Here is a 22,518-nt window from a genome sequence, read left to right as displayed (position 1 = left end):
CGAATTAACAGATCGATAAATGGAAACTAAAAATAACACGGAAAGATAACAGTTCGTACATCGGTAAACAATTTTTTTTCGAATACGTTTGCGTAAAGATTATGCAAATCTAATATCTAGTCGAAGAAAGGAAAACAAAAGGAAAACAAAATCTGGCGCAGAATCGTGTTTATAGAATCATCTGTTATTCCATGTAGTCAGATTTATCATCGATTGTTTTCTCCGTCAAGATTGCGAACTGGGTCAAAGCCGATCACCGCGCAATCGCGATGGAAGGAAACCTTCGACACAACTGTTCCGTTCAATTCGGGTTTGGACTTGGAGCAAACCACTCTAATTAGACGTTTTAATTGATAATTAGGCCAAACAGAAGTGGTACCAGCGCGATAGATCCTACAAATTCACTCCTCGTTAGCGATCATCGAGGAATGTTGCTTTGAGAGATCGGACTAAAAAGGAAAAAGAAGGGAAAGAGGGAGGGGGAAAAACGTTGAAGAAAATCTACATGCAACACTCTCTACGCTCTGTTTTTCACGAAAATTAATCAAACATACACGATTCAATTTTCTATCGAGAAGAAATTTATTCGACCTAAAAATATTAATTCTTCTCTAAATTTTCCTAGACTTATTTTAAATTATTTTCAAAATTTTTTTAATATAATTTCTTCATGATATTTTTGATAAATGTTAATGTTTATGGACAAATTGATATTTACATGTCATCATTAATATATTATAGGATTAAAGCTTTTTTTTTAACACAAGAAGTATAAAGAGTTTCAATTAATTAAAATTGACGATATTATTAATCGTAGAGAAATCTTAATTTCGTACAAAATTAAAAATAATGAACGAAATTTTATATTTCAAAAAGAATAATCGATTCTTGTAGATATCCAAATATTAATTGGGATAATTCATATAGAGATGAAGATAATTTAAAAGCAAATTTGTTTTACATATATTCCTAACCTCAAATATATATTTCAAATTTCATTTCATTTAATTTGCACAAAATATATATATCATAAATAATATACATATCGATTGAATTGTTTAATTTGCAATAATAAATAAAATCAACGTCGTTAATATCAGAAACTAATTCTTTATCAAAATTGAATTTCTTCGTTCTCGAAGTTTCTCGAATATTTTAAACATAGAGGGCATCAAGAGTGCGTTTCACTTTATGTTATTTTTTAAAACAAAATTTTTATAAAAATAAACATCGTAAATAGAGATAATAACCTTTGCATAACCTTTATAAATTTCTTCAATAATTCTATTAATAACCGTTACACCACCTTTCTAAGTTTAGATAGAGTCTAAGATTCAGAAGAGGTAATAGCAATTTAAGATCGTATAAGCCATAAATATTGTATAGTTTAACAGGAAGAGGAATGAACCAATTATTTTTCTCGTTTAGATTAATTAAGAAGCAATTTAAAAATTTAAAATCTATTTCTACCCTAATGTAGGATGGCCAACACCATAGGGAGCGATTCCTTACGTGAATATTTTAAAAAAATGTTTGCAATTATATATTGTATAAAATATTCAATGTTTCTCATTTTTTGAATAACATTAAGAGATCTAAGCGAGAATTCTAAATAACAAAATTAATCAGTTATAAAAATATTATAACTTTTAATAATTTTTAATTTTTCTTTTGCTTTCATTGATGAGTATCCATTCTTTTCTGATGACACTGACAGTTTTTTAAAATTTCAGTATTTTGCAGATCATTTATAAAGTGTCGAAAATTTTATTCCAAAAAAATATAAATTTATAAAAGCCTCAATTCTTGGATTAAATAAAATTCTTTTTACATAAATACCAAATATACTAATTTTTTAAATCTTCTCTAATTTTAAATCGATTTTCTAAAAAACTTATAATATTTTCATTTATTCTAAATAATAGTGATTTCTAGAATCCTAGAAGACATGATGATTGGACAATTAATCTAATTAATAATTAATAAACATGTTATAACCAAATAGTAAATAATAATTATTATTATGATTCAAAAATAATTTTGATATACAGAAATAAATTTTCTCCATGTAATCCATCCTAATTCAACGACCCATCCTTAGTTGCTATAAAAAACTGGCAAAGATCGTTCATCACACGATCAATCGACAATATTATGTATCGAGGATCGAACATGATTAGAAAGCATCCAGAATCGAGACACGAAATCGATATTCTCATCATTGGCTGTCAAGGTGAAGCGATTTGGCTGGAAGGACTTACCGAAAACTGGAACAAGGATGGATGACCCAGTGACCTGCAGCCTTTTGCCTGATTCGTTCCTTCATCAGAGCCTTTTTGCTGCCGAACAACTTCATGGCCAGCTTGTTGTCCGTAGGTTGGAACAGGGCCTGAAGCTGATTCTTCAAGAAGCTCTGCTTGACTTCCTGGCCCGGTAGACCCGGGCCCGGCTCCTCCTTCGGCGTCCCGTAGAGGGACACATCGTCCACTCCGAAGTGGACCTTCCCGCTGCCCTTGTAATTCATCTCGTTGCCTGCAAATATCGTTCCACGATTAACCAATTTGATCGAAATTATTCGTTATTTTTATTATTAATTACGTTCGATAATGATCTTTCTATGAATATTTAGAATTGTTTGGGATTATTCTGTAACCAGTTGTTGTTTTCTCAAGGAATATTTAGAGTTGTTTGGTCGTTCTTTTTTTGGAAAATGATTCAAAGAACTTTCGAAATATTATTCTGTGATTAGTGTCGTTCGTAGATTGTTGGAATTTCTTTGTATACTTCACTATATACATCTTAAGATAGAATTTATAACGTATCTTTAAAATAAAAGTATTTACAAGCTGTCTTTTCAACTAAACTAAATGTCTTCAATATTATTAATGACAGGAATGAATATATCAAAAAAGAAAAATACATTAACAGGATATAAAATAGAGGCTAATGTATATTTTGATTTTTTTTAATATTTAAAATTTCTCGAGTATCATTTTCTAATTACAACGTTCAATTTATCACTTAATTATATTATCAAGTTGCTGTGCTAGTAATCAAAGGAAATTACCGGAAATTTACTCAAACATCTGCTTACGTATATCTTAGATATACGTACGTCCAATTTGTCTTTCCATTATTTCGGTATGGATCTGCTAAGTAACTTCACTAATGAGTACATTAATAAATCCAGGATGAAGAAAGACACCTCTTTTCCTTCCCCCTTTTTTTTTTAATTTCCTGTCTCTCGCTCAGACCCGTCATGACGTTCCATGACTTATGAATGAGAGTGTGTATAACTTTCTTGAAGCTTCCATCGATAAATTAGCGTCGATAAAATGGATTTTCGTTTAAAATAAATGGCATTGAACTATTATACCTTCTACTTCTTACTCTTATAGTCACGATGGCTATATTTAACCTTCCATGCCAATGTTCGATATTCCCAAGATCGTGTTAAAGTTTTTTATCGTCTAATCATTACAACATTCTTGCCTTACCTCTCTCTCTATTAACTTCATCTATTTATTTCTTATTTGTAATCAGAATATTTCCTGCTTGTATGAGTGGAAATTTGTAATGATCAAAATTATTGCAATTTTTTGCAAAATGTTGTTATATACATGAAAAATAAAAATTTCGATTCTTCGATTTAATTTTATTTTCTAAGGAATTTGTTTCACAGATTGTTTATTTAGATCTATCATTTTTCATATATTTTCTATTCTTACTTGTTTCTTAATTCGCATTCCATCAACAAGAACTTGCAATTTCGATCACTTGTAATTCACTATAAAGTTCAAATATCTTATCACCAATCGTTCAGTCAATTCAATCAGTCACGACAGCTACCTCGATGTCAATACATCAACCACCAAGTGCAATTAATATACCAACCAGTATTATCTACATCACTAACGATCCCGTTCCAATCACGTAAAAGATCACGTAGCTCGAACCAACATTCCGCATTCTAATAAACATAATCAAGTCACTGTTTTTCACGCTTCGAATAAACTTGCAAAACTCGATCAATTAAAGAATAATTGTCAATCGGGGACTCGACATTTTCGAATAAACCAAATCCCACCATTCTACGCTTCGAGTAAAGTTCAATCAATTAAATGTACGATGATTGTCAATCACAATTCAATATTTCACACTTCGAATGAACGTAGTGAACGTTCAAATCTCATCATTCCAACGTTTCAAATAAACTTCAAATTTAGCAAGTTAAAACGATTGCCAAATAGAAATTTACATTCCGCGCGATCCAAAAATTCCATCACTCCACGTTCCACGCTTCAAATAAACTTCAACAAATTCGGACGAGCGGAATGATTGAGAAATAAAGCAAATAAACATCGAATTCAACTGGTAAGGAAAAAAGAAAAAGAAGGGAAAAAGAAAAGGAAAAAAAAAACGTCGAAAAATTTCGAAAGCCCCATTCTCGCAGAGTAAGAGTCGAAGCACACGCGAGTCATTTCGACCTCTTCTCATCGATTTCCTTTCCAGTTGCCGAACACCATACGCACCGATAGCGCGAGCACACACGAAACGTAAAAAGCAAGAACCGTTTGCTCGGTGACTTAAGTACAGTTAACCGAGAGAATTCTCTTGTCTTTTTGTATTCGCAAGGCATGTTATCTGCGATAAAAAGAATCGAGAGAAGGAAGAATCTGGGTGATGGGATGGTAAACAATATTGGAATTCCAATCGATCTTCTCGTAAAATATTTGCGAAACATTTGATTCGATTATATTTTAGAAGTGATTAATTACATTTTTTTTTTTTTTAATTACAAATTTATGTTGTGTATTGTTTGTGCGGTAACAGATGATAGATTTGAGAGAATCGAATTAATATGTATTATTGAGAAGATTGAGAAATAAATTAAATAATAGTTTTTGATATAATAACGATTTTTTAGATGTTATCAATTTCGAATTCTTTTTATTCTTTTTGTCTTTTCGCCCTTGTTAATCAATTTATTTCGAGATTTTAAGTTTGTGGAATTCTAGAAATTGAAGTTTGTTAAGATTTCAGTTTTTGAAAAAATAAATGTAATTTTTAAGGGAAAAAAAAAAAGATAAAATAATTGAAATGTTTTGAAATTTCAAGTTTTAGATTCGTATTTTGCCACTCTTATAAATTTGCAAACATCAAACAAATTTTTGCATTGGTGTCTAAATATATAATTGTGTTGCGAATTTATCGCTGTTGCTGTAAAATATTCGCAGTTGTTGCAAAAATTTCTCTTTTATAGCAGTGTTGTTAAATTTAAAAAAAATCATTAGGTATCTTCAGAGAAACTATCGATAGCTTGGTTTGGCTTAAATTTTGATTACATTTGATTTTAAAATTTGGTACTTTTAAAACTTAATTGAAATTCAGTTTTGTTTTCAAAATTCCAGAATTATTCTTTTGTTAATTTTTTTACAATACTACATATTTATATGTACATGTTTTTATTGAAGATTTCTAAAATTTTATACATAAATTATCTGGAATCGAATTCATTAACAACAAATTGTAAATTATAAAATTAACGATTAATTACCAATTTTATAAAGTATTTATAAACTATATATCTTGTACTAGCTTATAAATTTTTTAATAATTATTAATTAATATAAAGCAATAAATAAATAAATAAATTACTAATAAAAATGTAATAAAAATTAATTCCAATAGAAAAGAATTTTAAAATTATTATGTTGAAGTACGATATTAAGTCGTCATTTCTAAAAATAACTTGTTATACTTAAAAACTAGTTATTACATGATAAAAATCGCTAATAAAGGAAATTATATAAATAATTCATTAATAGATATTACAAAAAATATTATGAAAACAGTGTAGATAGAAAAGAAATATAATATTTATATATTAATAAATGTTTATTACTATAAACTTTTCATATTACATTATTGAATTCCTTATATATAAGTACTTGGAGTATCGCTTCTTTTTAGAGATATTAAAAAATATTTTAGATAAAAGTTAAATAATTCTAAGAAAGTGATGATAATGTTATATAATTATTTTTTTTAAAAATGGAAGCATAGATATGAGTATATTATATGAAGGTTAATTTCATATTTTTAAATAAAATCATATACTTTTTAAGATAAGATAAGGTAAATATAACGAATTATTCCTATTAAAAATTTATTAAACCATATCAAAAATTATTAGTTTGCAAGAAATTGAATTTACATTTATTTCTTTCGTAAACTAACAATTTTTCGAATAAATATGATCTATACTTTTGCATAAAGAATGTTGAAATGCAATAATATATGTATTAAAAAATATATAATTCCACAGATGAATTTATTTACATATCCATATAAAAAAAAATATATAATATCACAACGTTATCTCCTGAAAATTATTTAATTTTTATTCAAAATATTTTTTAATATTATAAAAAATTAGCAAGATATTTCAGGTGAAATATTACATGGAATAAATATCTATAACCCTATCATCTTACTTATTCTTTAGTTTCTTAGAATTAAGCTAATTAAACTGATAAAAAATGAATAATGACTGACAATATGGCAGAATTCAAATTATTTATTTAAGTATAAAATAGATAAATATAAGGTAAGTAATAAATTTTAAAAAAAAATTTAACTCCACATTTTTAAATATTACATTTTCCTACAAATACGATCAGAAACTATATAAATTTATTTAAAAAAAAATGACATGTAAAAAATTTGCGGAAATATAAAATCTAACAATTTCTGTCTAAAATTTCAATTTTGTGTTAGGAGAATATGATATGAAAACAGATTGTATCAGAAATTTTCGATAATTAAGGAAATGACGTCAAATTTTTGGAATCTCTAAAATTCTTGGAAATGACGTCAAATTCTCAAAATCTTTAAAATTCTTGAAAGTGACGTCAATTCTTGGAATTTCTAAATTTTCGAACGAATAAAAGCCGAAAATTCGATTTTGTATCAGGAAAACATAATATGATAAGAGATCGATCGAAAAATTTTTCCAAGAAATGACGTCAAATTCTGAGAATTTTTAAAATTCTTGGAAATGATGTCAAATTTTCGAAATTCCTAAAATTCTTAGAAGTAAATTCTTAAAAATTTCCAAATGTTCGTATAACAGTACGAAACTTTTGGTCAAAAATTCAATTCTCTATTACGAGAATATAATATGAGAGGAAGTCGCTCGAGAAATTTTTCAAAGAATTTTTGCAGTTCTTTGTCGTAATGTCGTTTTCTTGAAATGTGCTGAATGAATGAAATTTTAGCTAATTTTTCGACTTTACAAAATATTATATTTTGTCAGATAGTTGCATAGAAAAATTTTATTTTTATTTTTATTTTTAAAGCAACATTTTTTATGATGTTTTATATATTTATTCTGTAGAATACTTACCTTTATATATTTACATATACTTTATACTTTATATACTTTATCTATTGTATATTTTGTCATTTTTTAATAGTTTTTCTACAGTTTTCTTATATCTACGAATACTTATCTTTTGCATACTTACTTCTTGTAAGATTTTTTTGTCATTTTTTTACATTATTATATATATATATTTTTTTTTGACAATATCTTTCATTTTAAAGAATTAAAGAAGTATATTGTCTCATATCTTTTTTATTTGAAATATTTCTTTTATTTTTCATAATATTATAAAATACTTTGAATAAGAATTGAATCGTTTCAGGAGAGTTACATTATGATATTATTATTTTTTTTTTCTATATGAACATGTAAATAATTTATCAAGTTCAATTTTATTTTTATATGTGCATAATACTTTTTAATATCAATATATTTTGACATTCTTTGTACAAAAGTATAAATCATGTTCAGTCGAAAAATTGTTAGTTTACGAATAAAATAAATATAATTGAATATTTTCTAAACTAATAGTTTTTGACTATATAGTTTAGCAGTTTTTTTTATAGAAAATAATATATTATATTTACTTAAAAAAGTATATAATTGTTTTTAAAAATATGAAGTTGACTCTCATATAGTCTCTATTCATCCATCTATGAGAAGAATAATTACTGTATTAATTAATGTATTTCACCTTTTTTGAAATCATTCAACTTTTGTCCTAAATGTTTTTCGAGGTAAACAAAATATTCTTAACATGGAATACCCGGTATAAAACATTCTGTATACAATTAAAATTACAGTGATAAAAATACTAATTTTTTATTTATTTATATTAATATCTAACTTGTTGTTCATCGTATATATAGCATAAAAAGATCAAAAAGCATCTAAAAAAAATAAAAAAAAAATTTTTAAAGATATAGCTTTTCGATAAGCTTACCTGTTGCATATATTCGTTATCGATCTATTTATATAAATAGTTGATAAGTAACTGTCACATAATGTAAATGATATCATGGATAAATATGTACATGAAATTCAATGGTATAGTATCGATAAGTTTTGCAAATAAGTAATTATAGATAATTAAAACTGATTGTAATATATAATATATATAGAAAAAAGTTATTTGAAACGACGCTTTTAATAATATATTTTAAATTTATTAATATTGGAAGTTAATCAATATAAATTTATCAATGGTAATTATGTGGCATCAAAAAAGAATAGAAAAGTTTCGAAATATTTAATCTATGAAAAATTTCTAAAAATAATACAAGAATTCTATACAAGATAGGCAGGAATATTTTTAACAAAAATATATAAACATTTCTTATTTTTATTATATTATCTTATCGTTTCAAATATAATAAAAATATGTTATCAGAAAAATCGAAAAATTCTGAAAAAGAATCCATGAATTCTGTCCTCTTTCCATCAAAGTAATAAAGAAATCCACAAAATGGTATCTTCGTTTAATTAAGAAAAAACACGCAAATTTTGAATAACATAAAAATCTTTCCACGCATACTTATATCTCGTTTAAAATAATAGGGAAAAAACTTTCAAAGAATTTAAAAAAAAATTGTACAAGAACCTTGCAACAACAAAAGGTTTCATCAAAAACCAAAAAAAAAAAACCAGCTCACCGCATAATGTATCCTCATAAAACCAGCCAAATATTTAAAAGGAAGCACACACTAATAACTCCTATATAATCCTCTTCATCCAAAAATTACCTCCCTTACCAACAATTTCGAAAAGAACCACTTCGATCAATTAAAAAAAAAAAGAAAAAAATCCTTTTCTAACGCGTTTCGACCAATTTGTCAAAAATTACTTCCCCCACAATCCCCGAAAAGTCGTCGATCACGTTCAATCGCATCAAGGATCCCCCCGCGAGAAAATTCCTCGTCGGGCGAAAGAAAACTCACCGAATTTGAACGTTTCACGGTTGCAAGACAACTCTGGCCAACTGGAGACAAGGACAGGGAATCCCTTGGCCCCGTGCCTCCCGTCTCTCCGTCCTTGTTTCCTGAGGAGCGGCCTCCTCTGCTCGTCGAGGTGGCTGGCGCGCGCCAGCTCGTCGGCCATCGCCCGAAACCCAAGCGCCTCAGGATCGCGAGAACGGTCTGCCCCGTTTAACGTGTAACTGGTCCCCGGTGCAGAGGTTGACTAATGACGAGCGGAACACGAGGAAAAAGAAGCCACGCGGCCGGCGAAAGCAAGCCAGGCCAACCCACCAACAGCCGGCAAGGAGAGTCGAAGGAACGGAACCGAACAGAGGTGGAAGAGAGGAGAGAAAAATGGCGTTGTTTGAACGGAGAGAAAGAGAGAAAGAGAGAAAGAGAGAGAAAGAGAGAGAAACCGGGCATCGACTGACCGGTTTTATTGTGGAACCAAACGATCACGCGTGCGTTCGATTCTTTTTTTTTTTTTTTTTTTTTTTTTTATTCGAGGCATTGACGAAGAGAACGCGCATGCAAAGTATGCAGAGGAGCGCGACAATCGGTCGTCAAAACTTTTCACGTTGGACGAGGAGATCGTCATCGTGGTCTCGTCTCCCTTCACGATATATTGAACTACGTGAATCGTACGTTCTATGAATGGAGTTTGCTTGTTGTGTATATTAATTTTCAGAATTGCGTACGCGGAATAAGAATCGTTACTGTTGCGTGTAAGGAGATTGACGGGTGGATTCGTCGAGTATTTATACACTGGCTGCCGATAAATAACTTTTGACGATGTTTTGATCGAGAAACTTAAGTCGGGAATAAAACGATTTCGAATAAAGTTTTGATTATAGTTCGAGTTGTATTGTTAACGTGTCATAAAGACATTTATTATGCGAGCAATAATAACAATAATGACGTGAAATATTCAAAGTAACAATTAGTTTTATTAAAATTATTTTTTATAAAGATTTAGTATAAATTTATTTAGTTAAATTAATTATTTCGAAATAATTATAAATTTTATAGTTAAAAGTAATGTAAATGAAAATTTAAATGTAAAAAAGTAGAAATGATTTTTGTACCTTTTGTATCAGGGTTGATTAAAATTTATTTAATAATTTTAAATATCTCGAAAATAAGGGAGCTAAATTTATATAATTTTTTTTGTAGCAATAAAATTATTAATATAAATTTAGAAATTAAATGTTAAACGAACTTATTAATGTCTAGTTTTTTTAGAAATAAATTTAGTTTTATTTTTGCAATAGATAATATCTATTTCTGTTTAACTGTTTTTCAATTGTAAAATTCATGCGCATCGTATTGGAAAGATCGTTCGATAATTTTAATTTTTCCACAAAAATCTGTGCAAAATATATTTTACACATTCGATATTCGTGGAATAATTCCAAAAAAGAAAACCGTATAACCGTTCGAGATTCTAAATTTGTGAGCATTAATAAGTGCATCTCGCTGTGACTGCAATACCACAGTTTCTACTTTGCATACTTTGTCAGGAAACGCGGCTTTTTCTGATGTCGCTCCTTCTAAAGCGGATTCGAGAAAATGGAGGGCGCTCGAGAAACCCGAGTATATGATTCTTCAGAGATGGATGGATGCCGCACGAGAGAAATTAGACACGCCCGGGAAGATTCGTCGAGGATGCAGAGGTGTTTTAAAGAGACTTTTTGGTAAGTTTTGGTAGTTAGTTAACTCGTCGAGGATTGATGTTTTGGACGATTGGATTTTATTTTAAAATCGGGATTTTGATCAATCTTTGAACGAATACGTTTAATTTATAAAATTTTAAATCTGAGTTACAAAGATTGGCGAGAGAATTCAACGATATTGAAAGAATTTAATGAAATAAATTTGGAAAACACTGCACGCAGAGTATTTTCAAGAGTTTATGAACAGAGAAAGTTTCGAATGGGTTATAGATATTCGATTTAAGATTTTGGTAAGAAGAATTTTTTGTTTTTGCTGTTAGAAGGATACGTTTCTCGCAAGTGTTCGTCTTCAATTCGTTTAAAAATATATGCACGTAATTAATTTAGAATTCGATGGTAAATAATTGTTATTCATTGTCGAATTACCATCACGCTATTAAATAGCGATCGTATTAACGTATTCTTTATACGACAAAGATTAGATTATAGTCCAATTTCAAATAATACAACTGGTAGACATTAAATATCGTGCTGGCCAGTCGTATGAACAACAGCTATATTATCATTGTTTAAGAAAGAATGTTTGCGATTAATCTCACAATGTTAATCCAATATTGTCTACGTTAAAAGTAAAGATTATGGAAAAAAGATGCGATGAAAAGCTTCAAGCATAATAATTTATACAAAGTTAAAAATAAAATAACTTAAAATCAATTCAGATAAACTTTTGAATTTAACTGATGAGATGATTTCAGCAAAATTTTCATTAAAAAAAAAAGAAGTTTAGGAAAAATGTCAGAAAAATTATTGTGTAAATGGAACGATTTCAATACGATATTCCAGTATTTAACAAAATATCCTTTTTCCGGTGTCTTTATGATTGATGATCTGTACGATTGTGCTTTATACTACGGATAATTTATTTGATAAGAGAAATTACCTCATTTGAGATGATATGAAAGAAAATCACTTCTTACTGTACCATTTTTATCGCGTAACGTTTAATTTAATTTGAGTTTCTATGGTCTTTAATTATGTATAATGTACGCTTGTATGTATCGTATATTATTCTCGGTTACATATGTAAATGATAAAAAGACGACAAAGTGAATAATTCATATTTCTTAATTGTAGGAATTGAATATTCCATGAATAAATATGTAGAATACCGATTTCTCGGAAAAAATATGTTTACAAGTTTGATAGACAAGATGGATTATGCATGTTGATATTTTAATTTCATTTTAATCGTTTAATGTTGATTCAAGTTTGACGAACGAAGAAGTTGTCTACGTCGATTTTATATAATAAAATGTTTTATGCGTTTTATGCGATTTTTAAAAATATTGAAAATATTCAATGAAAAATTTTGAAAATTTTTAGAATTTTACGACTCGATGATTTTACAATGCTGAAGAAATTTTATAAATATTTATAACGATTCTCATTACAATCATTTTAATTTCATTTCTCTTTGTTAATCTGTTTTAATTATCAATGGAAAGCACATTTTACGCTTCTCTATCGTAACTCCATTAATTACTCCGATATCAACATTTACAAATATAGTGTAATTTTATTAAATTAAACATATTCTCTTCAGCAGAAGAGAGAAACATTAATATACTAATATTTGCTTCGTCAATTTTATCAATTTCAAGATTACTATTCATTTTAACAAATGAGGAATATCTTTTTATTTTCTTCCTTTGACAGGAATCATCCAATATTTATATTTTTATCAATTAATTAAAACTACAATGAAGGTTGATACAAATTTGAGAAGAAAAAAAAAGGAAATTTAGATTCTGGAAACGAATAATTGCGTTATTCGCGTATTAAGATTTTAAATTTATTTTAAATTCATTGAAATCTGGAAAATTTTCACTAATGAGGCGTAGATGAAAACCAGTAATGTTAATCGCCTCTTATGAAACAAATTCCAATATAAAAAAGAAAAATAAGCAGTATTCGACTTAATATTTTTATTCAATATCTTTTCGTTTATTAATGAACTTTATGTTTTTGCGTCATTTTTATGTTTATTAGATTAATCAATTATCATAATGTGACGAGTATTATAACAAACTTCTTTTATCGTATTTATTTCTTAAAAAAAGTTAAAAAAAGTTTGCATAGAGATATCTTATTTATTCTTATTGACGCTGTTTGTGCAATCTACAAGACGATGTATTTTTCGAACATTATGAAGAAAGTATCATGAGAATTATGAGAAAAGATTTTATACTTTTTCATTTTATACAATTTCTTTTACGTATATATTTTTCTTTCGTGTAAAATAATTCAGGACAGAATATTTTACTTTTATATAAAACAATAAAAATATTATTTCTTTCTTCGTTGCTTACTTTTTTAAATATCGACGATAAAACTTATTTGCAAAAATATGGTATATGCGTAATAATTTCAAAATGTCTCAAGATAAGAAAATTATGTATAAAATATCTTCTTAAGGCAAGATTATTTTCATTTTTTTTACAACTCTTTGCTCTTCCGTTATTAAAAATTTCATTTTCTCTTTGTCCCTTTTTATTCGTTATTCGTTACTTACAAATTTCTTCATTCATTAAAAAAATTAATTTTCAAAATATAATATAACTTCCAAATTCTAAATTTTTACCGTTAAGAGATAAAATTTCCATCTAAATTAAAAGAGGAAATTACTTTTTTTTTTACAGTAGTAGTTAAAAAAATTTTAAAAAGGAAATGGACAAAAAAGGCTCAACTCTTTTAAATGAAAGGAAGGTTAAGAGTTGTATTAATATAACCGAAGGTAAAAATTTCGTTTCTTTTCAATGGCGGTCGGTTGTCAGATGGTCATAAACACGCCAACTAAATGTGCGGCCGGCCCGATTGCTTTTCTATATTGCAACAACCGATAATGGGCTCGTTACGTGCATTTGTCGACGAACAAACGGCTTATTCAACGAGCATTCTTACGAAGCTCTATATTTACACGTGGACACGTGTGCCAATAACTTGAAATTCATGACTCTCATTTAGGGGTTTCCCCTATACAACTGAAAAATCTTTATTGCCATTCGTATGGATTCCGTTTTCATGTTTTCAAATATCATTTTCTCTTTCATCTATGGCTCATCGATATATTTGCGTAAGAAGATTTAAAGATCTGATTAGAAAATAAAAATTCTAAGTATTCTGCTCCTCGTTAAATGGACGTGTATGTAAATGGACAGACAGAAGATAAGGAAAACAGGACAATTTTCTTATTCCTTCTCTGATTAAAAAGAAATGTTTAGAGAAAAGTATACGGTTAATGAACGATTTTTGAAATTTATTTTTTAAACAATTATATTTTAACAGATAAATAATCAATTGATAAAATATTATATTATTTAGTATAGGGTATTATAGATATTTATATTTATTCTAATCAAAAAAGGTTAAAAATAACGAGGATTCAAAAAATATGCACATTTTTACTGAAGATTATTCCATGGAATCCTGCATAATGCATATGTTTCACTCGCGAAAAAAATATGATCCTCTAAAAAGCTGAACCTCTCTAAACCATACGTTGAACTCTTCTCTTTACCATCTTTTAACTAACTGCATCTACGAGAAGATTATTTCTACGACTTGTTCGAATCATTTTATATATTTTATTTCATCACACTTTTTAAAAAATTGTAAATTGAAATCTGTATAAACCTTTGTAGTTATTAATTTCAAAGTATCATTGACAAGTTTCGAACAGATAAGCCTGGAGGAAAAAAAATTAATTATCCGGGCTCAAGGAGGAACATGTCTTTAATACAAAAATTATCCTTCTTAATTACCGCGAATTAACGAAGTCTCTAATTTACGAAGGAGAACAGCAAAGATTGAATTCGACTTTTCAGTTTCCGACTCTATTTCGAAATGTTACCTCATCTTTTTAACACTTAATTGGAGTATCATAATTGGAACATCCTCACGATTAATTCTTTCGACTTACCATCACCTTGGAAATATAACGAAACGTTGTTTTATATAGGTGTGGCAAAAAAGAAAAGGTTAAACTGTTTCGATGACGCGTCGTCGGAGATGTAATAATTCATGGATGGATTTGTGCGCGTGCGTGCACGTTTAATTCTATGTTGCATTAGATGAGCATGATATGTAAGTGGAAGAGCGTGGGTGTCTGTGTTTAAGTGTAATTACACTCCACTCTTGCTTTTTCTTCCTTTCTGTAAATAGATCGGATCTTTTAAAAATTTCCTTTCGATCTCGATTCTTCCTTTCTGAATCAAAAATCGTTAAAATAAATAAAATTGAAATGAATAATTGTTGTTTTTTTTTTTTTTTTTTTTTGAAAAGTGTTTCGTATTAAAAATTTGCAAGAGTTGATTTGAAGAGTTTCGAAATATTGAAAATTCTGTGAAAGTTAATCATGATAATTTTTTCAAGGGAGGGAGTTGTTATTCCGTGAGATCAAGTTGTTCAGATTGTACAAAAGACTTCTAGGTTTTCCACAAAACGTGTCACAAATCTCGCGTGAAATATGAAGAACATATGACACACGCTGCGCAATTAAATTTCCGGTAGGATAAGATTCAAGTGTAAATTGAACGGTGGACATAACGACGAGCGTACTTTCTTGAAATTCTATATGCTTTATCAAAATTTTAAATCTAATTTTAAATTTAGAACGAAAAAGAAAAAATAAATAAATAAAGTATCGCTCTCGTTCAATTAAAATATTTCATATTTGAAAAATATAAAATTGTTCCATCCTTTTATATTTTTAATTATTAAAAGTTTTCAACCGATTCTTGATATTATTTTCTATTCGTTAAATAAAATTTCTTAAATTAATTTTTAGTTAGAAATATATTTCTAGTTAACCACGTTTCACATCGATCCATTTATTTTAGCGCGAATTTCAAATTCCATCAAAACCACAAAATTCCATCATTCCACAAAAACCAAATTCTCGAACACGAAGGCACCTTTACATTTTCGAAATCGAACGATAAACATTTAAATTGATAAAATAACAAAGATAATGATTAAAAATTATTCGAAATTTTTATTGCTATTTTATTGCTAAATTATTATTGCTATCGAAAAAAAAAAATAGAAAACTACTCACCTGTGTCGGCCACGAAATCGGTGATGAGCAATGTCTCGTCGTCTAGAGCAGTGACGAGGCTGTCCGTGCAAGTGTTCGTGTTCTCGATGCTGATCTTGATGCTGTCATCTTTGTTAAGCCGTGGATGATTGTTCGCGGCGGGGTTATTACCGGCGTGGCAGTTATTGTTGTTGTTATGGTTGTTGTTGTTGTTGTTGTTGTTGTTATTGTTATTATTGCCGCCCTGTTGCTGGCCGAGGTGGTGATGGGGTGAACGAACGGATTCTGTGCTGCTGGTGTGCAAACTGACCCCCGTAGTCGCTCTTCCGTTCACCAGCCGTAGACTCGGTGCCCGCCGACCTCCACCTCCTCCTCCACCCCCACCAGGGCTGATCACGGAACGGCCGCCACCGCCGCCACCCTCGCCCTCCCTGAAAAACATATTCCATTCCTCGATTCAACACCAATTTCGCATTCTCGAATTCGAGCCGCCAAGCGATTTTGGGGAACGCATCTGGGTATTATGGAAGGGTGTTAATGAAGAGGTTGATCGAAATCGAGGGGTGAGACATGAATTTGAATGTTTTTCATCTACGAATTCGAGAGATGGAAATTAAAGGAACGTGAAAAATATCGATAAAAATGTTATAATTTCGCGTTACTTTGAATTAGCTGGTTGATAAATTGATTCAATATATATTATTCATTTAGTTAATTAAATTAGAACGAAGCCAATATTCAAAATTTGGCAGAGAGAATGTAAAAATACGCGAACGAAGTACAACTCTTTTCTTAAAAATTTAATTTCCACGTGATTTATGATTCTGCCCTGATTTAACACACACGATCGCGAATACGATATTCGACTTAATAAAGAAAAAAGAAGAAATCGGATACACCGATTTGTAAATTGAACAGCAGAACAATATTGGAAATCTTATAAATAAATTGTTTATTCGACTTTGAAAGAAATATGATTTATGGTGTTAAATTTGGAGTGAGCGGGGAGTGATAAATTGCGAACTTTGAATATTATAAAATTTATGAAGAATATTTCAGGTATATATGCAGTTTGACGCAATACAGAATGCGACGAACCGAGATTGCACGAGAAGGAAAGCAAAACTGGCCTTCTGCGGTTACCGCTTCGTATGGGAGTTTGGAATAGGTGTGGTTTCGATATTTGTATGCCTGCTTTCATAATTTTGGATTGGTTCTCGAATATACATCGACGATATTTCGTTCGCCAGCCGTGCAAAATGTCCGGAAGGCAGGATAAATCGAGGCTGACATTTCCTTTTTAACCATCCGAAGGCGTTTACGAATTTTGGGATATTGATCGTATCTTTTTCTTTAAATATCTTGAAACTTTTTAATTTCCTCGATAAAAATCCATGATTTATGAACAATTAACAGAAAAAAATCGAATATAAATGTTTTAAATATTGCATCTATCAAATACGAATTATATTTATTTGTTTTAAATTTATTAATTAAATTAATATACCATAAAAAAAATCTCTTTTTTCTTTCTATTCTATCGTTATTATTAACTAACTTTTCACAAGTGAAAAATATCAACATTGAAACAAAAAGTGAGAAAACACAACAAGTGAAATCACAAAAGGAAGAAAGAAGTCGATTAAATTTCAAGAAAAACAATCGTTCAAATAAATAAATACTTCTTTGACCAATCGTATCTTCAAAGAAATCCTATTTCTTATAATAACAGAAATCGAATCTCTTTAGAATGTACGAAATACACAATAATATCTAGAAATTTCACTGTACATGATTCTTTTTCGGACGAATTGGTCGAGGAAGGAGCGCAGCAACACCGGTATCTTAATCGTGATCGGTATACACGTGTCCCGTACGGTTTCACTTCCACGATGGTATATCCTTGGAACACGTCTGAAACGGCTCGTTTGCAAAACCGTCCTCGAACCATCGTTCCACTTTTTAATCTTTTCATCTTTGAGAGTCGTCCTTGCGATTCTGGACGCTCGCTTATCGTCGCGTACAATCGATCTCGACAAATTGCTCGCCGATTTGCTCTTTCTTTCTCTACATCTCTCTCCTCTCGATTTTAATTCTTTTCGAACAAACTTTTTTTTCATTGCAATTGGCACGATTAATGTTAAACTTGTCCAGGAAATAATCTTGCGATGCTATATTTTCTGTCTACTTTTAATCTATGTGCGTAATTAGATATCGAATGAAAGATATATATATATAAGAGTTTTTATGAAAATTATGTTCAAGGAATATGAAAAATAATTTTGAACGACGATGATGAAATATCGTTAAAATTTAAGAGAAATTTTACAAGAAAGAACGTTAATATTATTCGATTTTCCAACAGGATATTGCAAGGTAAAAATTAATATCAGTTATATTACATACTAAAAATTCTAGACAATTTCCAACGATAACTCTAAATAAAATATTAAGCGCAATAAAAAAAAAGGAATTTTATACATTCTATAAAATACTATACGATATAACGCTCTACAAACTAATGAATTAATTTAACGCGACATATTGAATCGTAAACAACTTGGAAGAACAAGAAGAGAGTTTTTATCAAACGAAAAGAGAGGTTGAAAAGAAACGATTATCCTGACTTTTTCAAAGTCGTTCGAAGCATGCTGGACACTGGATTGTTCAGAGATAATCGACGCAGGAGGCAAGAAAAGGATCCAACCAGATAAAAGTAGATCAGAAGAAGAGCCAACGACAAAAGACACGGGCATAACGATCTTAGATCGCTGCTATCGACAGCTCGTTTTGCAGAGAACGATTTCTTCTACGGTTACCTTGCACTCTGATTGCAATAACAGATAAGTATCTGCCACCAACGATGTCCTAACATCTTTCCATTTCTTCTTGTTTCCTTCAATTTTTCCTTCCTTATTAAGCAACGAATAAATATAATTCAAATTTGTTTTGAGAAATTGTATTGTGCAAATTTGAGGAATTGCAATTTTTTTATCCTATTTTATTCCGTCTGTTTTGAGAAAAATTGTCGATCGATTGGTTCGAACGAAATTTTCTCGTGTATATTTTATCGTGGTAACAACGACGGTATTTTTAAAAAAACAATTTAAATTTTGATAATTGGAACACTTGGATAAAGTCTGAAACGGTTGCTTTTCAATTTTGAAAAAATACATTTCGACTTTTATAATTACGATTGAATTGCATTTACATGTTTTAACATTATGTTTATCTTCTATAATTTCTATTCAACAGTTATGGAATTTTAAAAAATTATATTATTTATTTAACGTCATTTTATATCGAAAAAAATTGATAAAATCATTTTTATAAAGCAAAATATAAACGATCCATAAATTTATCGAACAAAAATCTTAGCTTAAAGAAATTTTAATATCTCAACAATGAATATGAATAATTTATAATAGTCGATTTCACTATGTCTATAAAAATTTTCTCATACATATCTTAACATCGAACAATCTAATATCCTTCTGTATCTATCAATCATCCAATCACGTCGAGCTCACAATTATTCCAAATTGATCACCACACAGTGATAATCATCGATCGGCAACGATCAAAATCTCTTATTATCGATAAGCGATAATTTACACGATCGAAGAATCCTTTTCGAATAAGCAACGTTATTGTTATTACTGTTACCATCGTGCCACAACAAATTGCCCATTTACCGGTATATTGTTTAAACGGTTTAATAAAGCGGTCTGTACATAGAGCGAGCAGCGAATAATCGTGGTTAATCTTCGAAGAGTACACACGATAATGCCGTTCAATTCTCTGAGGTCAGTTTCAAGTACGCCAATGAATATTTATTAGCACTAAATCAAGGGACTCAGGGTTCGAGCTCTCGAGAATACAAATCTCCACCACGCGTTCACCTCTTGCAAATACGGCCATCAGTGTCTTACCAGTGGACAGCGTACGACAGCGTAGCGAAGAAGGACGGATCGAAATTATTACACTACGAGGCCTCGTCTCGTACGTCTTTCGACGCTTCAAAATATTTTTCAACGCTTCGAAATACATTTGGAAGGATCCATAGCTCCATGGATCCTTTCTACGTATGTTTGTAAATAAAGAATTTAATCGTGGAATGGAATTTATACTGTAAAGAAATTTTACTAGCGTCCAATTAATTTGAACGAATTACGTTTCGAGTATTGTGATACAAGAGGATCACTTTACGTGTAAGAAGAAAGAGTAAAAATTTGTCGAATTCTTATCGAATATGAAATTTGAAAATTAGTTTTTAAATGAAAAAGAAAAATTGTATATTAATGAAATATTCAAAATATGATTGTATTTTTGAGATTACAAAAGATCAATTCATCTAGAAGAATTATTGATTAATAAATTATTTCTATCTTTATTCATAATACATACTTTGGAAATATTGCTTTATTATTAAGTTATTTATTTTAAATTGTTAAAAATATTGAAATACTTATGAGCGGTTATACGCTTGCACAATCCTCCTCGAGCGTGTTCAGTTAATTTATCGGGAATTTTTACGATGTGGTCGAAAGAAAGAAACCTTGACTGGTATCGGTTCGAACCTTGGTTCATGAAAGAGAGAGAGAGAGAGAGAGAAAACTGAGAAACTGAATTTTTAGTTGCACCGAGTTTGCAGACATTTTTCTTTTTTTTTCTAGATAGGCTTAAATGTCAATTACATTCCATCTTTTTGAAGGAAAGTTGAATGGTTCTTGAGGAAATAGAAAAGTAAGAAAATCAATCTTCGTGAGGAGATAAAAATGTCGTAACGTTGTTATTGAATCTCGAGAAAGGAGTCTGGAAGAGAGAATCGTTATTGATCTTCTGCAAACTTTTATATACCTTTATTAAGTAAATCTACTCTGAGAAGAATTTTATATTTATTATGTTTATCCTAAAGACTTGTTAACCTTTTCTCAAGAAATGTTTAAATAATTATTATTTTTCATGTATATATAATTTTACAAAGCTAAATTTCAAATATTTATTTTCACAGTTTCTTATCTTCGTAAGTTATTTTATCAATTTATCGCTATATTATAGTTATTTATTGAATAAAGATTTCATCAACCATCTATATATTTATAGCCCAGAGAAAGCTTAGTTACCGCACAAGTTTAAAAAAAAACTAAGGTAACAAAATCATACATGAATCATCCACAAATTATCCTCCAAATTTTCATTAACGTTTCTTCCCAAATTACCATTTTTAATCTCCTGAACCCCTTAAAAAATTTCCTTTAAGGAATACTTCATCGACGCACAAATACGAGTCTCTAAAAACACATTTATTCTCGAATTTCCTCCTCCAAGGATCGAATTCGATCGATCGCTGTTACGCAGAGGAAAAAAAAAAAAAGACAAAAAGGAGAAAAAGATGGTCGCTGGTGTTGCACAATACGCGCCATTTAACAAGGCTTGCGATCCACCACCTCGCGATCAACCGTACTTAATTTCACTTTCATTGAATGCGAGGAAACCTCGCGTCGCGGATAAATTCGCAAATTAATTCTATTGGCTCCGCCAAGATGAATATGGCCTCGCGCATTTATTGAACCGCGCGCACCGCGAACGATCGCGAAACGTCGCCAATGCGTGCGTTCCGTGGAAAAGCCGCGTTTCCATCGCGACACACCGTGTCGAGGCATCTCGTGATGCGAGCCCATCAGTAATCCATTCGAAACGAAATTCTCAATCGAGTTTTCGTCTCAAGTGCACGTGAGTTCTTATTTTATTGCGCTGTTCCACGTTTTTTCTTGTTTTCTTTTTTCTTTTTTTTTTCGTAATTGGAAACGACGAGGGCAGATGCGGAATCGTGCAGCGAAGAGACGCTCATGTGCACTGGATCTTAAGTAGTTCGTTTCGCTCGTTGAGGCTCATTAAAACGACATTTATTTTATTTTTAATTTTTTTTTTCTTCTAAAACAATTGGGTCGTAAGTATAACACTTTGCATGTGATTGATCGTGTCACAATTTTTACCAACAATTGTTGTCATAGATTTTTTCATAAAATAATATTATAATTATGAGTATACTGATATGATATTCTTTTCTGACTTTACTTCACTTATTCTTCTATTCACGTGAAATCAATTTATTCACAACAATTATCGTTCCCCATGAAACGTTCAAGCTGAAGAATAAAAAAGCAACGATCGTTTCATCCCCCTCCCCAATTAAAATTTCAATTACAAAATATTGATTGTCTTCCGAAAATTCGATTCCATCCTCCCGGATCCCAATTTCCAAATAAAATTCTTCCCAGGGCATAAACTCGTATCCCCGACAACAATCATGTTGTACATATATCAACGCGACACCTGCCATGCACTGCCGAACCGAACAATATCTCGTCACAGATGCTTGCCTGCATATCCATCCCCGTCGCG

At 29.9% G+C, this 22,518-nt stretch overlaps 1 protein-coding gene across 14 annotated transcripts in view; it reads right to left on the bottom strand.

The window, feature by feature from the left end:
- Amih (hyperpolarization-activated ion channel) overlaps nt 1-22,518 on the bottom strand; it is a 180,512-nt gene that overhangs the window by 69,652 nt on the left and 88,342 nt on the right. For 12 of the 14 annotated variants that reach the window (XM_026442017.1, XM_026442015.1, XM_026442018.1 and 9 more), the window contains 2 exons: nt 16,132-16,541; nt 2,262-2,532 (listed from right to left, as the gene is read on the bottom strand). In XM_026442017.1, the coding sequence (XP_026297802.1) occupies nt 2,262-2,532; nt 16,132-16,541 (681 nt within the window). 14 annotated transcript variants of the gene reach the window in all.

This window comes from Apis mellifera, linkage group LG8 (assembly GCF_003254395.2).
Source record: "Apis mellifera strain DH4 linkage group LG8, Amel_HAv3.1, whole genome shotgun sequence".
In the NCBI taxonomy this organism is placed as follows: Eukaryota; Metazoa; Arthropoda; class Insecta; order Hymenoptera; family Apidae; genus Apis; species Apis mellifera.
The sequence above is the reverse complement of the archived record's forward strand: the minus strand, read 5'-3'. Positions and strand labels throughout refer to the sequence as shown.